Raw genomic sequence first — 14897 nt, 5'->3', positions numbered from 1 at the left:
TCGGCTTTACTGTTTCCAAATGAACATGAATAACCTGATTTGTCCAAATTAGAAACTGAAATTAAATTCCGTCTAAATGACGGTACCACAAAAGTGTCTTTTAAATCCAAATAAAATCCAGTACACAATAATAATCTAAAATGCCCTATAGCTTCCACCTCCACCGTCTTGCCATCTCCAACATAGATGTATCTTTCAACATCATTTGGCTTCCGGTAGCTTAGGCAACCCTGCATTGAAACACTGATGTTAGTAGTTGCACCAGAGTCTAACCACCAAGTGTTTCTAGGTACTGAAGCTAAATTGACCTCAGAACAGACCAAAGCAAAAAATGTACCTTTCCTTGCACGTCAAGCGTGATATTTAGTACATTTCTTTTTCATATGCCCAGACACATTGCAAAAGTAACAGGTATCATCCTCTTTCTGTTTCTTTTGTGCTGGAGCATCTGCAGCTTCATTCTTGGGCTCAACAGTTTTCTTTCTTTTGCCCTTGTCTTTAGAGGTGCTAACAAAATGAGCACTTTCTTTCCTTTCTTGCTTCAACCTTTCCTCTTCTTGCACACAAAATGAAATGAGCTCGTTAAGAGACCATTTCTCCTTTTGACAGTTATAAGATATCTTAAACTGACTGAATTGTGCAGGAAGAGAAAGCAATACTAAATGAATGAGCAAGTCATCCGACAGCTCAAGCTTTAGCGCCTTAAGTTTTGAAGCAATATTTGACATGCCCATAATGTATTCCCTTATATTTCCTTTGCCCTGATATTTCATGGAAATCAAGTTCTGAAGAAGAGTACTTGTTTCCGCCTTATCGCTTTTTGCAAAGCGCTTTTCAATTTCAGCAAGGAATTCTTTGGCACCTTTTATCTCTTCCGAGATAGTACCCCTAAAGACCTCAGGAATGCCGCGCTTAATGATCATAAGACTCATGCGATTGGAGCGATCCCACTTCTCATAATCTTTCCTCTGTTCAGAGGTACTAGATTCCGTAGGAGAAGCGGGTTTCTCCACCCTTAGTGCAAGGTCAAGATCCATGCAGCCAAGAACAATTTCCATGTTCTCTTTCCAATCCTTAAAATTTGTTCCATCAAGGATCGGAACCGAACTCAGATTAGCAGATATCGAACCAATAGTTGCTGAAAGTAGAACAAAAACAAATGCTGTAAATATACTCACATTAAGAAAAATTGAATCATTAATATGTTCAAATAATGGCATAACCCATCTCAAGATACCTAGTGCACCATCAATATCATGTCTTTTGACAGTAATACTAATTGCTAGTGGTACTCTTGTTGTAATGATCAAACATTGATAATAAATCATGTCAAATAACAAATCCTTCTTTGGATTGATTTATCATTCACATGTAAGCCTTTAAAATTATCACATGTTTATCATCACAGGTGTGTATGAAATCCGGCCAAGCATTAACTTTTCCTTTGGGGTCCATTAATACTCGTATGGATAAACATATACACGCACAAACTTTTAATATTTCTTATGAGTAATCTCCATAAAAAGAGGTCACTTTTGTGACTTTCTTATTTTAATTGACTCATTTAAAATATTAAACAATTGTATAAAAAATATATACCAAGCCAAAATTTTGAACACACACTGAATTTTCCATATATTCAAACGAGTATATGTAACTGAATTATCAACCAAACAGCTTTTGATCAATAACATGATTCACAATTGTGTTATCTCTTTTATATATATATACGAATAAAACAAAAGAATTCATGATTCACATGAACCCAGAAAATAGAAATTTTCATACTAAAACCAGCATATATGATTCGTGAATTTCAAAAAAAAAAAAAACGAATTATATATGATCAATAACAAATCCAGCATGTATAGTTCGTGAGTATCCAAATCGAAAAATTCAACAAAGATCTGGTTTAGAAAATACATTCATCCAACAGTTTCGTTTTACATTCATTCAACAACGTGAATATCAAAATCTTGACACACATGGATAACCGATAAATAATTCACCGATAACGGCAATCACGAAATTATAACCCAATATTTATTCAAAAACGAAACTGAAAACCTGAATCAATAACCCAATAAACTCAAAAACAGAAACCCTAATATTTCAAGAACTACCCAATTTCATACATGAATCAGGTATGGGTGGCTCTGATACCACTTGTAGGTTTCTAACAAATAAGGATTTGTTCCTAACCACATGCTTTTCTACCCATATAGAAAATAGGAGCATAATCCGAAACCACACTTGATTAACCCATACTCGAAAAACATGATGAAGATCTAGAGCGGAAGCGTACCTGAATGAGCCATGAGAATCGTTGAAGGATCTGGGGTTGTGATCTTCCAATTGTAGATCACCCTTAGGGTTTCCTGATGTTCTTCTCTGATAGGGATGAGGAGAAACTTTTCACGTTACTGTGTTGTGTCTACAATTGGGGACCATAACCCTATATGTAACTGCATCAGTTACAATTCTGTTTTCAATATTTCTAATTTTGCCCCTCATCAAATTAGAATATTGCCTTATGGTATCTGCACAATATCTTTTCATAACACATATGCCCTTAGCCATAAGATCAATATTAAATAGACCACTTTAGTTTTGGCTAATTAAATAATGGCCCTAACACAATTAAAAGTTACATTTGTGACCCAAAATTCTAACAATATATACTATGTTAAAAAAATTCCTAACCACTTAGTAAAGATAATAGAAAGTAAAAGTTAGTAAGAATCTTAAATTACATAGTGGTGCATTGGCAAGCACTGCTGGCATTATTGTATGGGTCCTTGATTTAAATCCTTAATCTCCCAATTTTATATTTTTTTAACGAAAAAATATTTGAAAATGGACAAATGATTTAAAGGGGAGTCGAACCCATTCCAAAAAGAATATTGTGAGAATGGAAAAATTAGCTTGAGTTTGTAAAGAATATTGTCAGTTGTACTAAATATAATTAAACATTTAATTTTTTTGGTTACATTTAATTGATTGCATAAATTAATTAAATAAATATCAATTATCAATCACATCTTGAGGAAATATTAAAAGATAGTACGTAAATGAACTATGCATTATTTACTATATATTTAAATTTAATTTTCTTAAAATTATGTGGGTTTGTAATTAGAGAAACCAAATCTACGCGCTATAAAGTGGAGGAAAAACAAAAAATGATGTATTTTATTGTAAACATAAACGTATTTAAGCTTTGTGAAAAATTAAAGTACAAACAAAATATTGTTTAAATGCTGATCCAAACATGTTAGAGTAATTGGTTTCTCATTGAGAGACCTCATAATCCCTTCTGATATTTAAATCAATTGATCAGGATAGAAATATTGATATTTGGGGGACATTTTAGAGATTTAAGATTCAAAATTTATTCTTATAGAAGCAAGAGAAAATAGCTTTTACGTGAATAATCATTTGAGAAATTTTAGAACTAAACTTCACAATTCACAATGTAACCCAATAAAAATTACTTTTTCATCAAATATATCTAAACATAAATTACTCAATTTTTAATTTATTTTTACTAAATTACTTTATCAAAACTACTAAAGAGTCCCTAAAGCTAAATGTACACCTTGATGAGTTCTTTTTGACATTTTTCTTAGATTTAGGATGATTACTACTTGCATATATAATAATCCACCACCATAGGGATATATAATTGCATATACTACTGCATGTATAAACTACTGGGAATATTGGAATGAATCCTTGAAGATTGGATACTCTTGGCTTTATTCTTGAACCATTCTGACATGTTCACGTTGCCACGTTGGTCTTTAATTGCAGCTCAAGTAAAGTACAACGTTAATCAAATTCATTTGTTTGTCTTAGCTAGGACAGGAGTCACAGGACTGAACAATCATGCAGCCACGTCTTGGCAAATTTATTGTGAGCTATGGTATGGGTCCTGCTGGGTTATCCTTCTCCCTCGATCGCAATTAGATGAGCCACCCATATGCAGTTCTACTTCTATATATATTATCTAGCATGTTGAGTTTTACAGTGGAAAATCTCATAATTACATATAACGAGAAGCTACATACAAAGTGTGACTTCTAAACTTTACCCTATTGTTAGACATATATTTCAGCGATGTCTTTTATGTAACATTCAGACACGGCGACTAAATTTAATTTTACGGTAACAATACAAGTTTTTCATAAGGTTTTGTTATCACTTATGTGTTTTCTGAGAAAATCTTTTAGGGTGTTAACCATTTCAATATTGCTCCAAGACAAGCACACTTAATCTTAAAGTTTTTATGAGTCGAGCTCTTGAAAAGAATATGCATATTATGTCATGAGTAGTATCAATCAAATATTCTATGTCATCTTCCATTGTCGATCTCATACTTATACTATCATGAAATACCTTTTTTCGGATGTGAGATCTGTTCAATCCATTCATATATCCTGACCTCCGTCTAGAAGCCTTGTTAGGAGCCGCTCATTATCCATGCCTTATTACACCTGCGATCACTCTCGCCCTCGTTGGCCCTGAATGTCACATTTTACACATATACTTTAATGGTTATTTTTTGCTGCCTCAAATTGTGGCAGTTAAAAATTGTGTATGTCAAAATGTCTCACACAAAATTCATACGTTTATGTAAAAGTTTTATCATTTAACAACAATTCATTGAGTGAGACGGAGGAGCACATGGGCTGAGGAGCAAGACACCAAGAGATATCGACGTCACATCTTAACCTAAAACCTTAATGAATTAGGTTTATAAGTTACATCTCTTATAAAGTTTTCTCCTCACACATATTTAACCAATGTACGTGGGACTTCAATTCCGCATTTGAATTCTCAACAATCTACCCCAAGTGCGAGTCACCACCACATTATCATGGCCCCCTCCGCGGAAGCTATCCACCCTTGTACTGCCATTTGCTGCGTCAACAGAACACGCCGTCTAGCCACATTGCTAGGAAGACTTTCGACACAAGAAGTCGTTACCATGGTCCCACGAACCATCGGCTCTGATACCACTTGTTGGGGGAAATAGGGGAGCTCATGTGTCGAGGAGCAAGACACCAAGAGATATCAACGCCACATCTTAACTCAAAACCTTAAGGCATTAGGATTATGGGTCACATCTCTTATAAAGTCTTCTCATCACTCATACTTAACCAACGTGGGACTCCAAACTCACACTTGATTCTAAACAATCTCCTCCTCAAGTGTGAGTCATCACCACATTATCATGACCCCCGGCCCTTTGCGGAAGCTATCCACCCTTGTACCGTCGTTCGTCAACGGAACTCGCCGCCTAGCCACATTGTAGGAAGACTTTCGACACAAGGAGTCGTTACCATGGTCTCATGGACAAAGCACATATTAGTTATTACATTAAATTTCACAATAAATTCGCATATTATATTTCATGAAGAAGTTTCATATATTTATTTACAAATTTCGAGCATGCATTTAATAAATTCATAAATCATCTGAATAAGTGTTAAAAGTCTCAACTCTCAATGTGTATAATTTTAAACAAATTCATAAAGTAAACAATAATATAAAGTAAATATACTTGTTTGTATCAAGCCATTTTAATTTCTCGCATTTAATTTTAAAGTAAAAATTGATCATAGAGAGAATAGGACATATATAATGGATGAAATTTACCTTGGTTAGTTTCATAGTTCTCTTTTGCAATGCAATTGCATCTTCCTAGTGCTTCCATTGACGTATGTACATAAGGAGATTGATATATATATAGTCAATTTGCCTCTATTCACTATGTAAAGAGAGTAAATGTTAGTGACATGACCCTTGGGCCATGTTTCCACATCATAATTCGTGTATTTGGAGCTCTTTTTTTGCCCTTCTTTTTTCCAAAATAGGTAAGGTAAGAGTAATATATATACACACCTCATTTTCTCTTCTATCTCATTTCCACCTATTTTTCTTTTTATTTCTCTCTGCATTTCCTATCAATCACAAATTGTATCATTCATTTCTCTCTCATTCCTACTTAATCTCACGAGGTGGAGGTGGATTTGGTATGTTAACTAAACATTATTCGTAAGGTAAAGCCAAAATAAAAAGATTAGGTAGGGGGCATAATTTTTGGTGATGGAAACAGGCGTAGTTCACTTTGCTTTTGTAACATTTTGATTAGCTAGGCATGTGATATTGACAACGTGACTAAATTTAAACCAAATAACTTGTGGCCCCGGCCAAAATTTGACAAAAGAATAATAAATGACTATAAATGAATACAGACAATTTTTCTACCAAAAAAACAAGAAAGAAAGAGAATGGAGACAATCCACTCGATTGTTACCTTTTTATTACAGTCTCTACTGAAGAATGAAGTTAAAAATGTAAGTGTATGCCTTCACACACACACACAAACTTAAGTGAGAACATCTCTTTATAATTCCATGTGTATCTTTGGTGTAAGATAGTTATCGTCCGCTAGAGGTAATTCTGATAAAGTTGGAAACATTTGTATTCATGTGGGATTAGCTCTCCAAGTAGAGTTTTTTTTTTTCATTTACAAAACTTGAGCTTGAAACTTACTTAAGAGAGTCAAACATGTACTACTAGAATCAGCCACCATTTGTTCATTATAATTCCATGTATAGGTATGAAATTGAAAATTCTTTAGATAAGAATAAAATTCAAGAAATGGATGTCATGTATAAGAGTCTAACAATAAATATTTTTCAAAAATCTATCTAATGTGTCTTCATTTGTGCCACTCTATAAATTTTGCATGATAAACTAGTTCACAAGAAGCCATTTCCTTGTTGTGCTCAAATATTTCAATCCACACGAGCGCACACTAACACAGAAAAAGATGCAAGCCTTTTGGGTGTCCTTGAAGGATAATGTCAAGTGTGGAAACAAGCTCACCGATGTAATCAAGCAGTCAACAAAATGCAGCAAAGGAAACAGATACATTTCAGAAAAGGAGAAGAGAATGAATGAAGATGAAGATAGTAGAAGTCCTCTATTGGGAACACCAGTTAGCTTTGTAGTTTCCAAGCCTAGAAACACTCTTGGACAGCTTTATGGTAACTTCTTTGATGCTCCTATTTGCATTAACACAACATAGCATCTTTGAGTTAGCTTCTCTTTAGCCAGAATCAATTATGAAACCCAGTATCTACTAACAAAAGTTTCTCTGCAGAATTGATTCTGACTTCATAATCAATTGTAGAAAGATTTCCAAAACATACACTTCGGAATGAACCTTCAAAATTCAAACCTTCAATACTATACCTCAACATGTCAAGATACACAAGAATTATGATTTATCAGAAGTTCAAGTATAATTTTCAATTTTCAAACTTATTTTATCATTTCCTTCACTACCAAGTACTTATGTATAATGCATATAGAAACTAACTAGTTATTGGCCGTTATAATTTATTTGGCAGAGCTAAGCAGTGGAGAGCCATCAAGAAAAATTGTTGAGATAATGAACACCTCAAAGCCAATGAGGAAGGTTAGAACAGTCTTCAGGGTGAGTTACTCAGCAGGAGTGCTTGAAAGGTTTGAGAAGTACAGGGAAAAAGTGAAGAAGAACGCATGCGAGCAACATCCATGGCATCCGAGGAGCACAGTGGATGGAAATGAATTGTTGCGGTTCTATGTCACTACAATGAGATGTTTCCAAGGGAAACATGCCAAAAAAGTTTATGATCTTTGTAAAGATCCATTTTGTTGTCTTTGTCAAATAGTTCAATTCAAGTTCAACACAGAACATGCCGGGATTCAGTTGAATACGAGTGACAAAGAGTTGAGTAGCAGAACAACCGCGAATGCAAGAGTTAGGAGTGTGAAAAGAGTTGCTATAGTTTGCAGGATAATTGCTGGAACTGCAGTGAATGAAGTTGAGGGTGAATGTGTAGGGTCAGACTCAACTAGGCTAGGAGAAATGCAATTTAGCTTAGAAAATTGTGTAGTAAAAAATCCAAGTTCTATTCTTCCTTGTTTTTTTATCATGTTCAGCTGAGTTTTTTGCAGGTGTAATTTGTCATGATTATTTTTATATTTGGTAACTGTAAAGCAAGTTGCATAGCAAAATTCAGAATAGATAGTCCTTCTTGTATTGACATTATGAAATAAAACTTAATATGCTCTGTGACAAATTAGAGAGTAATTTGAGTATGACATGATGAATTTTGGGGAACGAGATATAATTATGATACATAAACTAACTAAAAGCCTGCAATGACAACTAAGCCTTAGTGAAGGAGGAATGTGTGTTAGGCCTGCGGCAGCGTAAAACTGGTTGTATCTTTAATATGGATCAAGTGATTCATACAGCTGATCACACTTAGTGGGATAAAACCTGTGTTGTTGTTGCTGTTTTGTTGTTGTCATTGGATTGTCATCTCCAAGCACAAGAGGAAACAAGAACATGATTCCTCCACCCTAGACATAGAGCACCATCTCTCTCTTCTAGAGTGTAATGTCCTTGGTAGCTTTCCTGAAGATTCTTTATTGAACAATTAATAAAGGAGCTCAATGGATATGGTGTGAATCCAGCCATTTCGAAACGTGATCTCCACTTCTTCAGAAGCTCATGGCGTTCCACTCTTTCTGCTCCTTCACATGCCACTAAGTTGACAACTTCTCGTGCCAAGCAATGTTGTTCCACATTGATCCTTTCTTTATGCTCCCTTGGAAGAGCGGCATCAATTGACTCAAAAACTGCCAAGTAGTAGTTCATTGTCTCGACGAAACGCGGCAAGAATGGGAGGTTATTGGTGTTTGATTCTTGCTCAACCAGTGTCACTACCTTAGGAGACAAGCACTTTGCCAATCTCAACAACCGGTTGCGGTGATTCTGCATAGGGATGGAACCAGAAAAAGGGGTTAGGAGGGCGAAAAAATAACACATACTAAGCAATATCAACATTGATAATTGAAGTGAATAATATAAAAAAAATTGGGGGGGGGGGGGGGAATATATTACTCTATTAAAAAAAAATCCTGGGGGACGATTGGCTAAATTTAGTTGTACCTGGCTCCATCCTTGATTCTGAGTGTCTACACTTTCATCTGGCACATGGTGCAGCATCATGGCAAAATTCACAGCAATAGCTTCCTCCGGTCTAATTTCAAGGTCTTGAAGTTGCACCTCAGAAGGAGAAGTTCCTATAGCATGGAACTCAAATGGAACATTACAAGACTTTGCAATTTTGTTTAATCTTTCTCCAATGATATCAAGCCCTCCTCCTCTTGCATAAGCTGAAGTGGAGTCATCAACACCTGTTATTCTAATCTTTGGTGGTCCTCCAGGTCTTTCAGCAAGAGCTTGGATTAGGCTTTGCCATTGAATTCCCTGGTTAATTTGAAAATCAATGATGTGTACTTTACTTTCATCATTCAAAGCTTCTGCAATTACACCATTTGCTGACATGTACCCAAATTTGAGGTAAGGGCATATTTCATAAAGTACATGCATGTATGAAAGGAGTTCACTACCACTAGGCTCTTTACACTTCAAGGCCTTGTAGATTGTGCTTCCAGAGGAGGAAATCCTTGCAACAAGAGCCTCCAACATGTATGCTCCGAGCCGTTGGATCGGATCGCCGGTAACCGACACCATTTCGCGCAACTCTGACATCAGCCATTCGGTTGTCTCCACATCATTCCTTTCCATGGCTTTTGCACAAGTGCAAAGCATCTCTTTCAAGTCCCCTCTAGCTACCATCTCCATCATTGTCTTCAAATTCTCTGCCTCTAACATAAATGATGAATCATACTCTTCTGGAATCACACTATCATATATGTCCAGAACATCTGCATCATGTCCTAGCATAGCAATTTCAAGCTCTCTTATCTTGAGACTAAGTTCATTGTGGTTGTGTGTCACACAAGAGTCATTCTCTAGCGAATCGTTAATAATTTCAAGAGAATGCTCTGACCTCAACACATCAGATTTGGAATTCAGCTTTGAGACTGGGCTATTTTCAGGTGAAAAAATGACAGTAGATGGAGAATTTTGACCAGGAAAACTGTTATTTATTGAAGATTCAGGGGTCCAATATTGTTCTAAATCATAAAAAAGAACACTGTTACCAGAGGATGAGTAGTTGTCTAGGTTCTCATTTGGCAAGAAGAAAAATGACTCCAGATTTTGCTCAGGCTCAATGCTGAACCTGCTGGAGCCATATGGCATTTTATGTTTCAGAGATGTTTGCATTGGTAAGTATCTGGCTCACTGAATGTATTCTAAATAGCACCAAAATGTTTTTCTGATACAAAAACTTCAAAAAAATTCTGATTGCTGTATTTGTTGGACAATAGGTGTCAGTAGCTTCTAATTTTTAAGCTTGTGATCATTGTCCTCATTTTGATCCAATTTCAGCAGTGTACTCAAAATCTGAAATGTTCTGCAGAAGGGGTAACCCAACAATCAAATCAATAAAGATAGATAACAAAATCCTAAGTACTTATGTGATGGATGTAGCAACTATGTCTGGATACCAGTTAGTACTGCAAACGGATATTAGCACTCACTTAGAGACAAAAATGGAACGAAACTCTTATGTATTGGATAAAAGTCCGTTCACGTTGCACTCAACTGATATCCGAACATATACACGCATTAAACGCTGCAAACCAGTAAGAACAGAGTTGGATTAATTATTGAAGGAGTAAGGCATTTCAAAACTAGACAAGCAAAATTGCACACAACATATAGTCTAAGTTTTCAAGATTCAGTACATGCTACATTACACAACACCAAGACATAGAAATTCTGATCATTCACCCACAAAGTCCCCCCCCCCCATGAAAACTGAAAAGCCTTTTTTTTCTAAAAAAAATTATTAAAATATAAACCTGAAGGGGTTGAAACCTGCAAATCATTTCTTCAAGCTAAACATGCCATTATTAAAAGTTTCATCACAAACTCAATAACTGCCATGAAAAGTTGTTTTTTTCCAGCTCTGATAACTTAAACAACATGTCCTTCAACTTCATCTTAACAAGCACAGACTATATATGGTAAAATCACACACACACTGAAAGCATGTTTAGATTAACCGTTTTTTTTCTTCCTTAGAATCATCAATTATGACACCCAGAAACTACTCACCAAAGCTTCTCACCAGAATTCATTTTAGCCTCAAAATCAATTATAGAAAATTTTCTAAACATGCACTGATTCAAACTAAGAAAACAATATCAGGTCAACAATATCAGAGACTCACCTTAAATGAAATGGAAGTATGATCTCAACTTTGAAGCCAAAACAATACAGAACTAGTGCACGGACTCATCTCCATTGCAGCTACAACTAATGAGGAGTTGGTATGCAACTATGCATATGCTATATAATATAGAGGCTTTGTTTGGTTTTATTTAATGTTAGAAGTTAAACCAGATGCAACACTAAACCAAAAGTCTTTCTTTTCCTAAAATTATTCTGAAGGCACTAAACACGTTCCTTATACCAAGTATTTGTCGTTTTTCTGCAGCTAATAAACTTGACTTCAAAGTTGAATTTGAGTCCTTATAAAAATATATCACAAAATTATGTGCGTTGTTTGAAAAAGAAAAAGAAGATAATAAAGGCATAGAGATAGTGTGTCGGTAAAACCGCTGTTGTTGCCTGCCCCACACGGTTTCAGCCATTTCAAGATATTAATAGATTTTTTCTTCATATGAAAATTACTTATCAATCAGAGAACTCCAACCTTATCCCTTTTTTTTCTAACACTTTTGGGCAGCATAATTAATTATAACTGCAATAATCAGCATGACACATAAAGTTCACCCAACCTTTGTCTAAATTAGACTTAGCCATCAATGTGTCACTTTTGGCCTCAACCACTTTTATTTGCAATCACACCTACATACATTAATGTAGCTTTATATGTTTGGAAGTACTAATAACATTTTTAGTTTCACGTGAAATACTCTAGAATCATTTCTGATTAACAGCTACAAGTCTTAGCTTCTGAGTAAACGTGTTTTGGATTCTCTGCAAATAGTCAAATCGTGAAACCAAACATGCACTACTAGCATGTTTAGATCAACTTGTCTCTATTGAAATCAAACATGTACTAATAAATGTTTGGATCAATTACTCATAATCAATTCTCGCACTTAAAAGTTGCTTAGAGAAGCTTATCCCCAAACTCTGTGTTTTCTGATTGTATTCAATAGGGACGTGCTCTACGCCTTGATAACTTGATTATTGATGTCATATGCGGTAGTATAGGATGACATGAATTTCTTGTCAGCCATGTGTCATAGATTTTCAATTATTATCTATAATTTTGATTTTTAGTTTTTCCTTTTAGCAAAATAATAATAATAATAATGTGATCAATACCAGTACTCTTGACTCTTCAAAGTCAAGATTAAATGGCAAGAAGTTTATGTATGAGCTACCAACAAATGAGTTTGGAGATAGCTCCAACAAACATTTGATTTTGTTTTTAGGATCAAGGACTAAGTCTGCATTTTATCAAGTTTTTATAGTTTGTTATATTTTTTAATATGCTGAGTTAGCATATATATATCAGATCATTTGATGCCAAAGGCCAAGGCTAATCCAATTCCATACCCCTTATTCATCAAAAGAATACCTAGGCTACCTTGACAACAAATATCTATTACAACAGAGAAAATTTTCACTAGTATATAATCTTCTCAAATGGAATGGATTACAATTTCTTTTCATGCAAGAACATCCATAACTGAATTACAGTTCTATACTATGCAGATGCATGTGAAACATCTTGATCAGAGCCCAAAAGGAAATCCTAACTCTTATTTTTCATCTCTGGTGCACAGAAATTTTCCCCAGAGTATGTCAATAAGGTAGCAAATCCCATTTTTCCATGAGGGAATTATGATCATTCCAATGAAGTTTGTATAACAGCAAATAGCTTTACTATGTTGTATAATGTTTACATTAGTCACACATAGAATCTTAGCCAAAATAGAGTTGCTAATTTTGAAGTATGTTTATACAATGATGTACAAAGACATTAACCAGAAAAGAATCTTTTCCAGGACTGCCATGGAAGAAATCCACCTGCAATATACACACCATATGAAGGATTGTAAGGTAATCATCAAATTTACACAAAGAACTTACTCAAACGTATATCAACAAAATCATATATGGTGAAAAAACAAGAAAAACAATGAGAGGTAACATGTTATTGATACACAGCAAACAAAATTGAGAAGAAGGGAATGCAATGCAATGATACCACATTCTGGGCAACGGATATAGTCCTTTTCCTTTTCCCTAAGAACAAGCCCTGACCCTCCACACACCTCACATCTTCTTTGAGCCATCTGTGACAAAATACACAAGTGAAGCCACCAAGCTCATGAGATTCATAATTTACAATTGATTCTGAAGCTAAAATGCAGAGAAGCTTCTTTGAGTAGCTTCTGGGTTTTAGAATTGATCCTTATATGAGAAAGAGAAGTTGATCCAAACATGTTATGAATCAAAAGAGTTACTTACAATTCTCTTGCTAAACTCAACCCCTGCCACCACAAAAGGTGTAACCCCAGCTACAAAATTCAAGAGACCAACAAACACACATCAAAGTCAAAACCCAAATGATGAAACAAGTACACAATACAACATGTTTGTATCGGCTTCTCTTTCATCAGAATCAATTCCGACACGCATAAGCTATATACATTCATGTCATACTCATACCTATGGTTCCAACCACAATTTGCCATGTGATTTCTGCTGGAGCAGGGTCAAGCACTGTGGTTACATCATTCAAAGAAGCCACCACCCTTGTTCTTCTTCTTCTTCTTGTTCCTTCATTCTTAGCCCCAACATTACAACATTTTCTCACACTCAATGAACAATTGTGTGTGACTGTGTTCCTTGTTTTTTCAGTGGTTAAGGAAAGTACAGAACAAGAAGAAAATACTGCAGCTTCCATGGCAAACAACGAACCCGGTTTCAGAGTTTCAGCTCACAATACCCAACCGTTATTAACAACCACTACGTGGGCATTTTCAGCCCACAGGTTCCCGCCCCCACAAATTATTTGTGTGGCTCATGTTTCAGATATTGTTGTGGACTAAATTATACCACTGCAGGGCTGTAATTGGGCCTACAGGCTCACTAATAAAAAAGCCCAAAAGACAACCATTTGGAAACAGGAAAGAAAAATTTAAGATATGATATGTGATCATGATAGCAACAAGATAGGACAAGAGCATGATAGACTCTTATCATATCCTGTATTTGAGATGCACATCATAAGTACATGATATGATAAGGAAAAATGTATCAGATTTATATTTAAATAAAAAATACATTTAAAATTTATCATTCTATTAAATTTAATTTCTTTACATTTTCATGAATGAGTCTATATTTTAAAATAAATAAAATTAATTTAAATTTTATTAATTAGTCTTTTTATTGTTTTGAAGATAGCCTATATTTTAAATAAAATTATGCAGTTAACCAATTGGTTTTCACTTAGTCGTAACACGTGATAATTAACAATAAAAGTTAACTAAATTAAAAATATTATTATTTCAAAAGTACTTTATATTTAAATTATAAACTATTATATAAGTAGATAAGTAGTTTTAAATAATAGGAGATAAAATTAGAAAATTAATCTACTACTATTTAAAAATCAATATTTGTAATTAATAGTTTTCACTTAGTTGTGACACTTGATAAACAATAAAAATTAACTAAATTAAAAGTATTATTATGTCAAAAATAATTTAAATTTAAATTATTATATAAGTAGATAAATAATTTTTAAATAATAGGAGATGAAAATATTAAATTACTCTATTATTATTATAAATCAATATTTGTAAGTGAGTAGTCTATTTTACTATTTATGAATAATAATTTTATTTATTTTTTATCTTAGTTAAAT

General features: G+C 34.4%; 3 protein-coding genes across 5 annotated transcripts; all 3 read right to left on the bottom strand.

The window, feature by feature from the left end:
- Positions 1-350: 350 nt before the first annotated feature.
- LOC130732788 (uncharacterized) lies at positions 351-5719 on the bottom strand. The gene is made up of 2 exons (XM_057584777.1): positions 5662-5719; positions 351-1162 (listed from the first exon to the last, which is right to left on the bottom strand). The coding sequence occupies exons 1-2, from the start codon at positions 5717-5719 to the stop codon at positions 351-353; spliced, it is 870 nt and encodes a 289-aa protein (XP_057440760.1).
- Positions 5720-8073: 2354 nt separating this feature from the next.
- LOC130733025 (scarecrow-like protein 21) lies at positions 8074-11471 on the bottom strand. Of its 3 annotated transcripts, none has more exons than XM_057585068.1 (4): positions 11214-11471; positions 10486-10613; positions 9017-10391; positions 8074-8839 (listed from the first exon to the last, which is right to left on the bottom strand). In XM_057585068.1, the coding sequence occupies exons 3-4, from the start codon at positions 10199-10201 to the stop codon at positions 8381-8383; spliced, it is 1644 nt and encodes a 547-aa protein (XP_057441051.1). In that variant the 5' UTR covers positions 10202-10391; positions 10486-10613; positions 11214-11471; the 3' UTR covers positions 8074-8380. The 3 variants fall into 3 exon arrangements, with proteins under 3 accessions (XP_057441051.1, XP_057441050.1, XP_057441049.1); XM_057585067.1 differs by having other exon boundaries at positions 10519-10613; XM_057585066.1 differs by lacking the exon at positions 10486-10613.
- Positions 11472-12621: 1150 nt separating this feature from the next.
- Positions 12622-13990, bottom strand: LOC130731508 (uncharacterized). The gene is made up of 4 exons (XM_057583816.1): positions 13694-13990; positions 13493-13542; positions 13230-13317; positions 12622-13048 (listed from the first exon to the last, which is right to left on the bottom strand). The coding sequence occupies exons 1-4, from the start codon at positions 13929-13931 to the stop codon at positions 13002-13004; spliced, it is 423 nt and encodes a 140-aa protein (XP_057439799.1). The 5' UTR covers positions 13932-13990; the 3' UTR covers positions 12622-13001.
- Between the last annotated feature and the right edge of the window lie 907 nt (positions 13991-14897).

This window comes from Lotus japonicus, chromosome 1 (genome assembly GCF_012489685.1).
Source record: "Lotus japonicus ecotype B-129 chromosome 1, LjGifu_v1.2".
NCBI lineage: Eukaryota > Viridiplantae > Streptophyta > Magnoliopsida > Fabales > Fabaceae > Lotus > Lotus japonicus.
Note: the sequence above shows the minus strand (reverse complement) of the source record. Positions and strands in the feature narration are given on the sequence as shown.

What these genes read in the sequence shown, in the direction of transcription:
- LOC130732788 (XM_057584777.1), bottom strand. Translation starts at nt 5,719, where the DNA reads ATGGAAGCACTAGGAAGATGCAATTGCATTGCAAAAGAGAACTATGAA. An exon ending in GAACTATGAAACTAACCAAG is followed by an intron (nt 1,163 to 5,661) that starts GTAAATTTCATC and finishes GTATATTTACAG; the next exon opens with CATTTGTTTTTGTTCTACTT.
- LOC130733025 (XM_057585068.1), bottom strand. Translation starts at nt 10,201, where the DNA reads ATGCAAACATCTCTGAAACATAAAATGCCATATGGCTCCAGCAGGTTC. An exon ending in AGAATCAAGGATGGAGCCAG is followed by an intron (nt 8,840 to 9,016) that starts GTACAACTAAAT and finishes ATCCCTATGCAG; the next exon opens with AATCACCGCAACCGGTTGTT.
- LOC130731508 (XM_057583816.1), bottom strand. Translation starts at nt 13,931, where the DNA reads ATGGAAGCTGCAGTATTTTCTTCTTGTTCTGTACTTTCCTTAACCACT. An exon ending in AATTGTGGTTGGAACCATAG is followed by an intron (nt 13,543 to 13,693) that starts GTATGAGTATGA and finishes TGAATTTTGTAG; the next exon opens with CTGGGGTTACACCTTTTGTG. An exon ending in TTGAGTTTAGCAAGAGAATT is followed by an intron (nt 13,318 to 13,492) that starts GTAAGTAACTCT and finishes ATTTTGTCACAG; the next exon opens with ATGGCTCAAAGAAGATGTGA.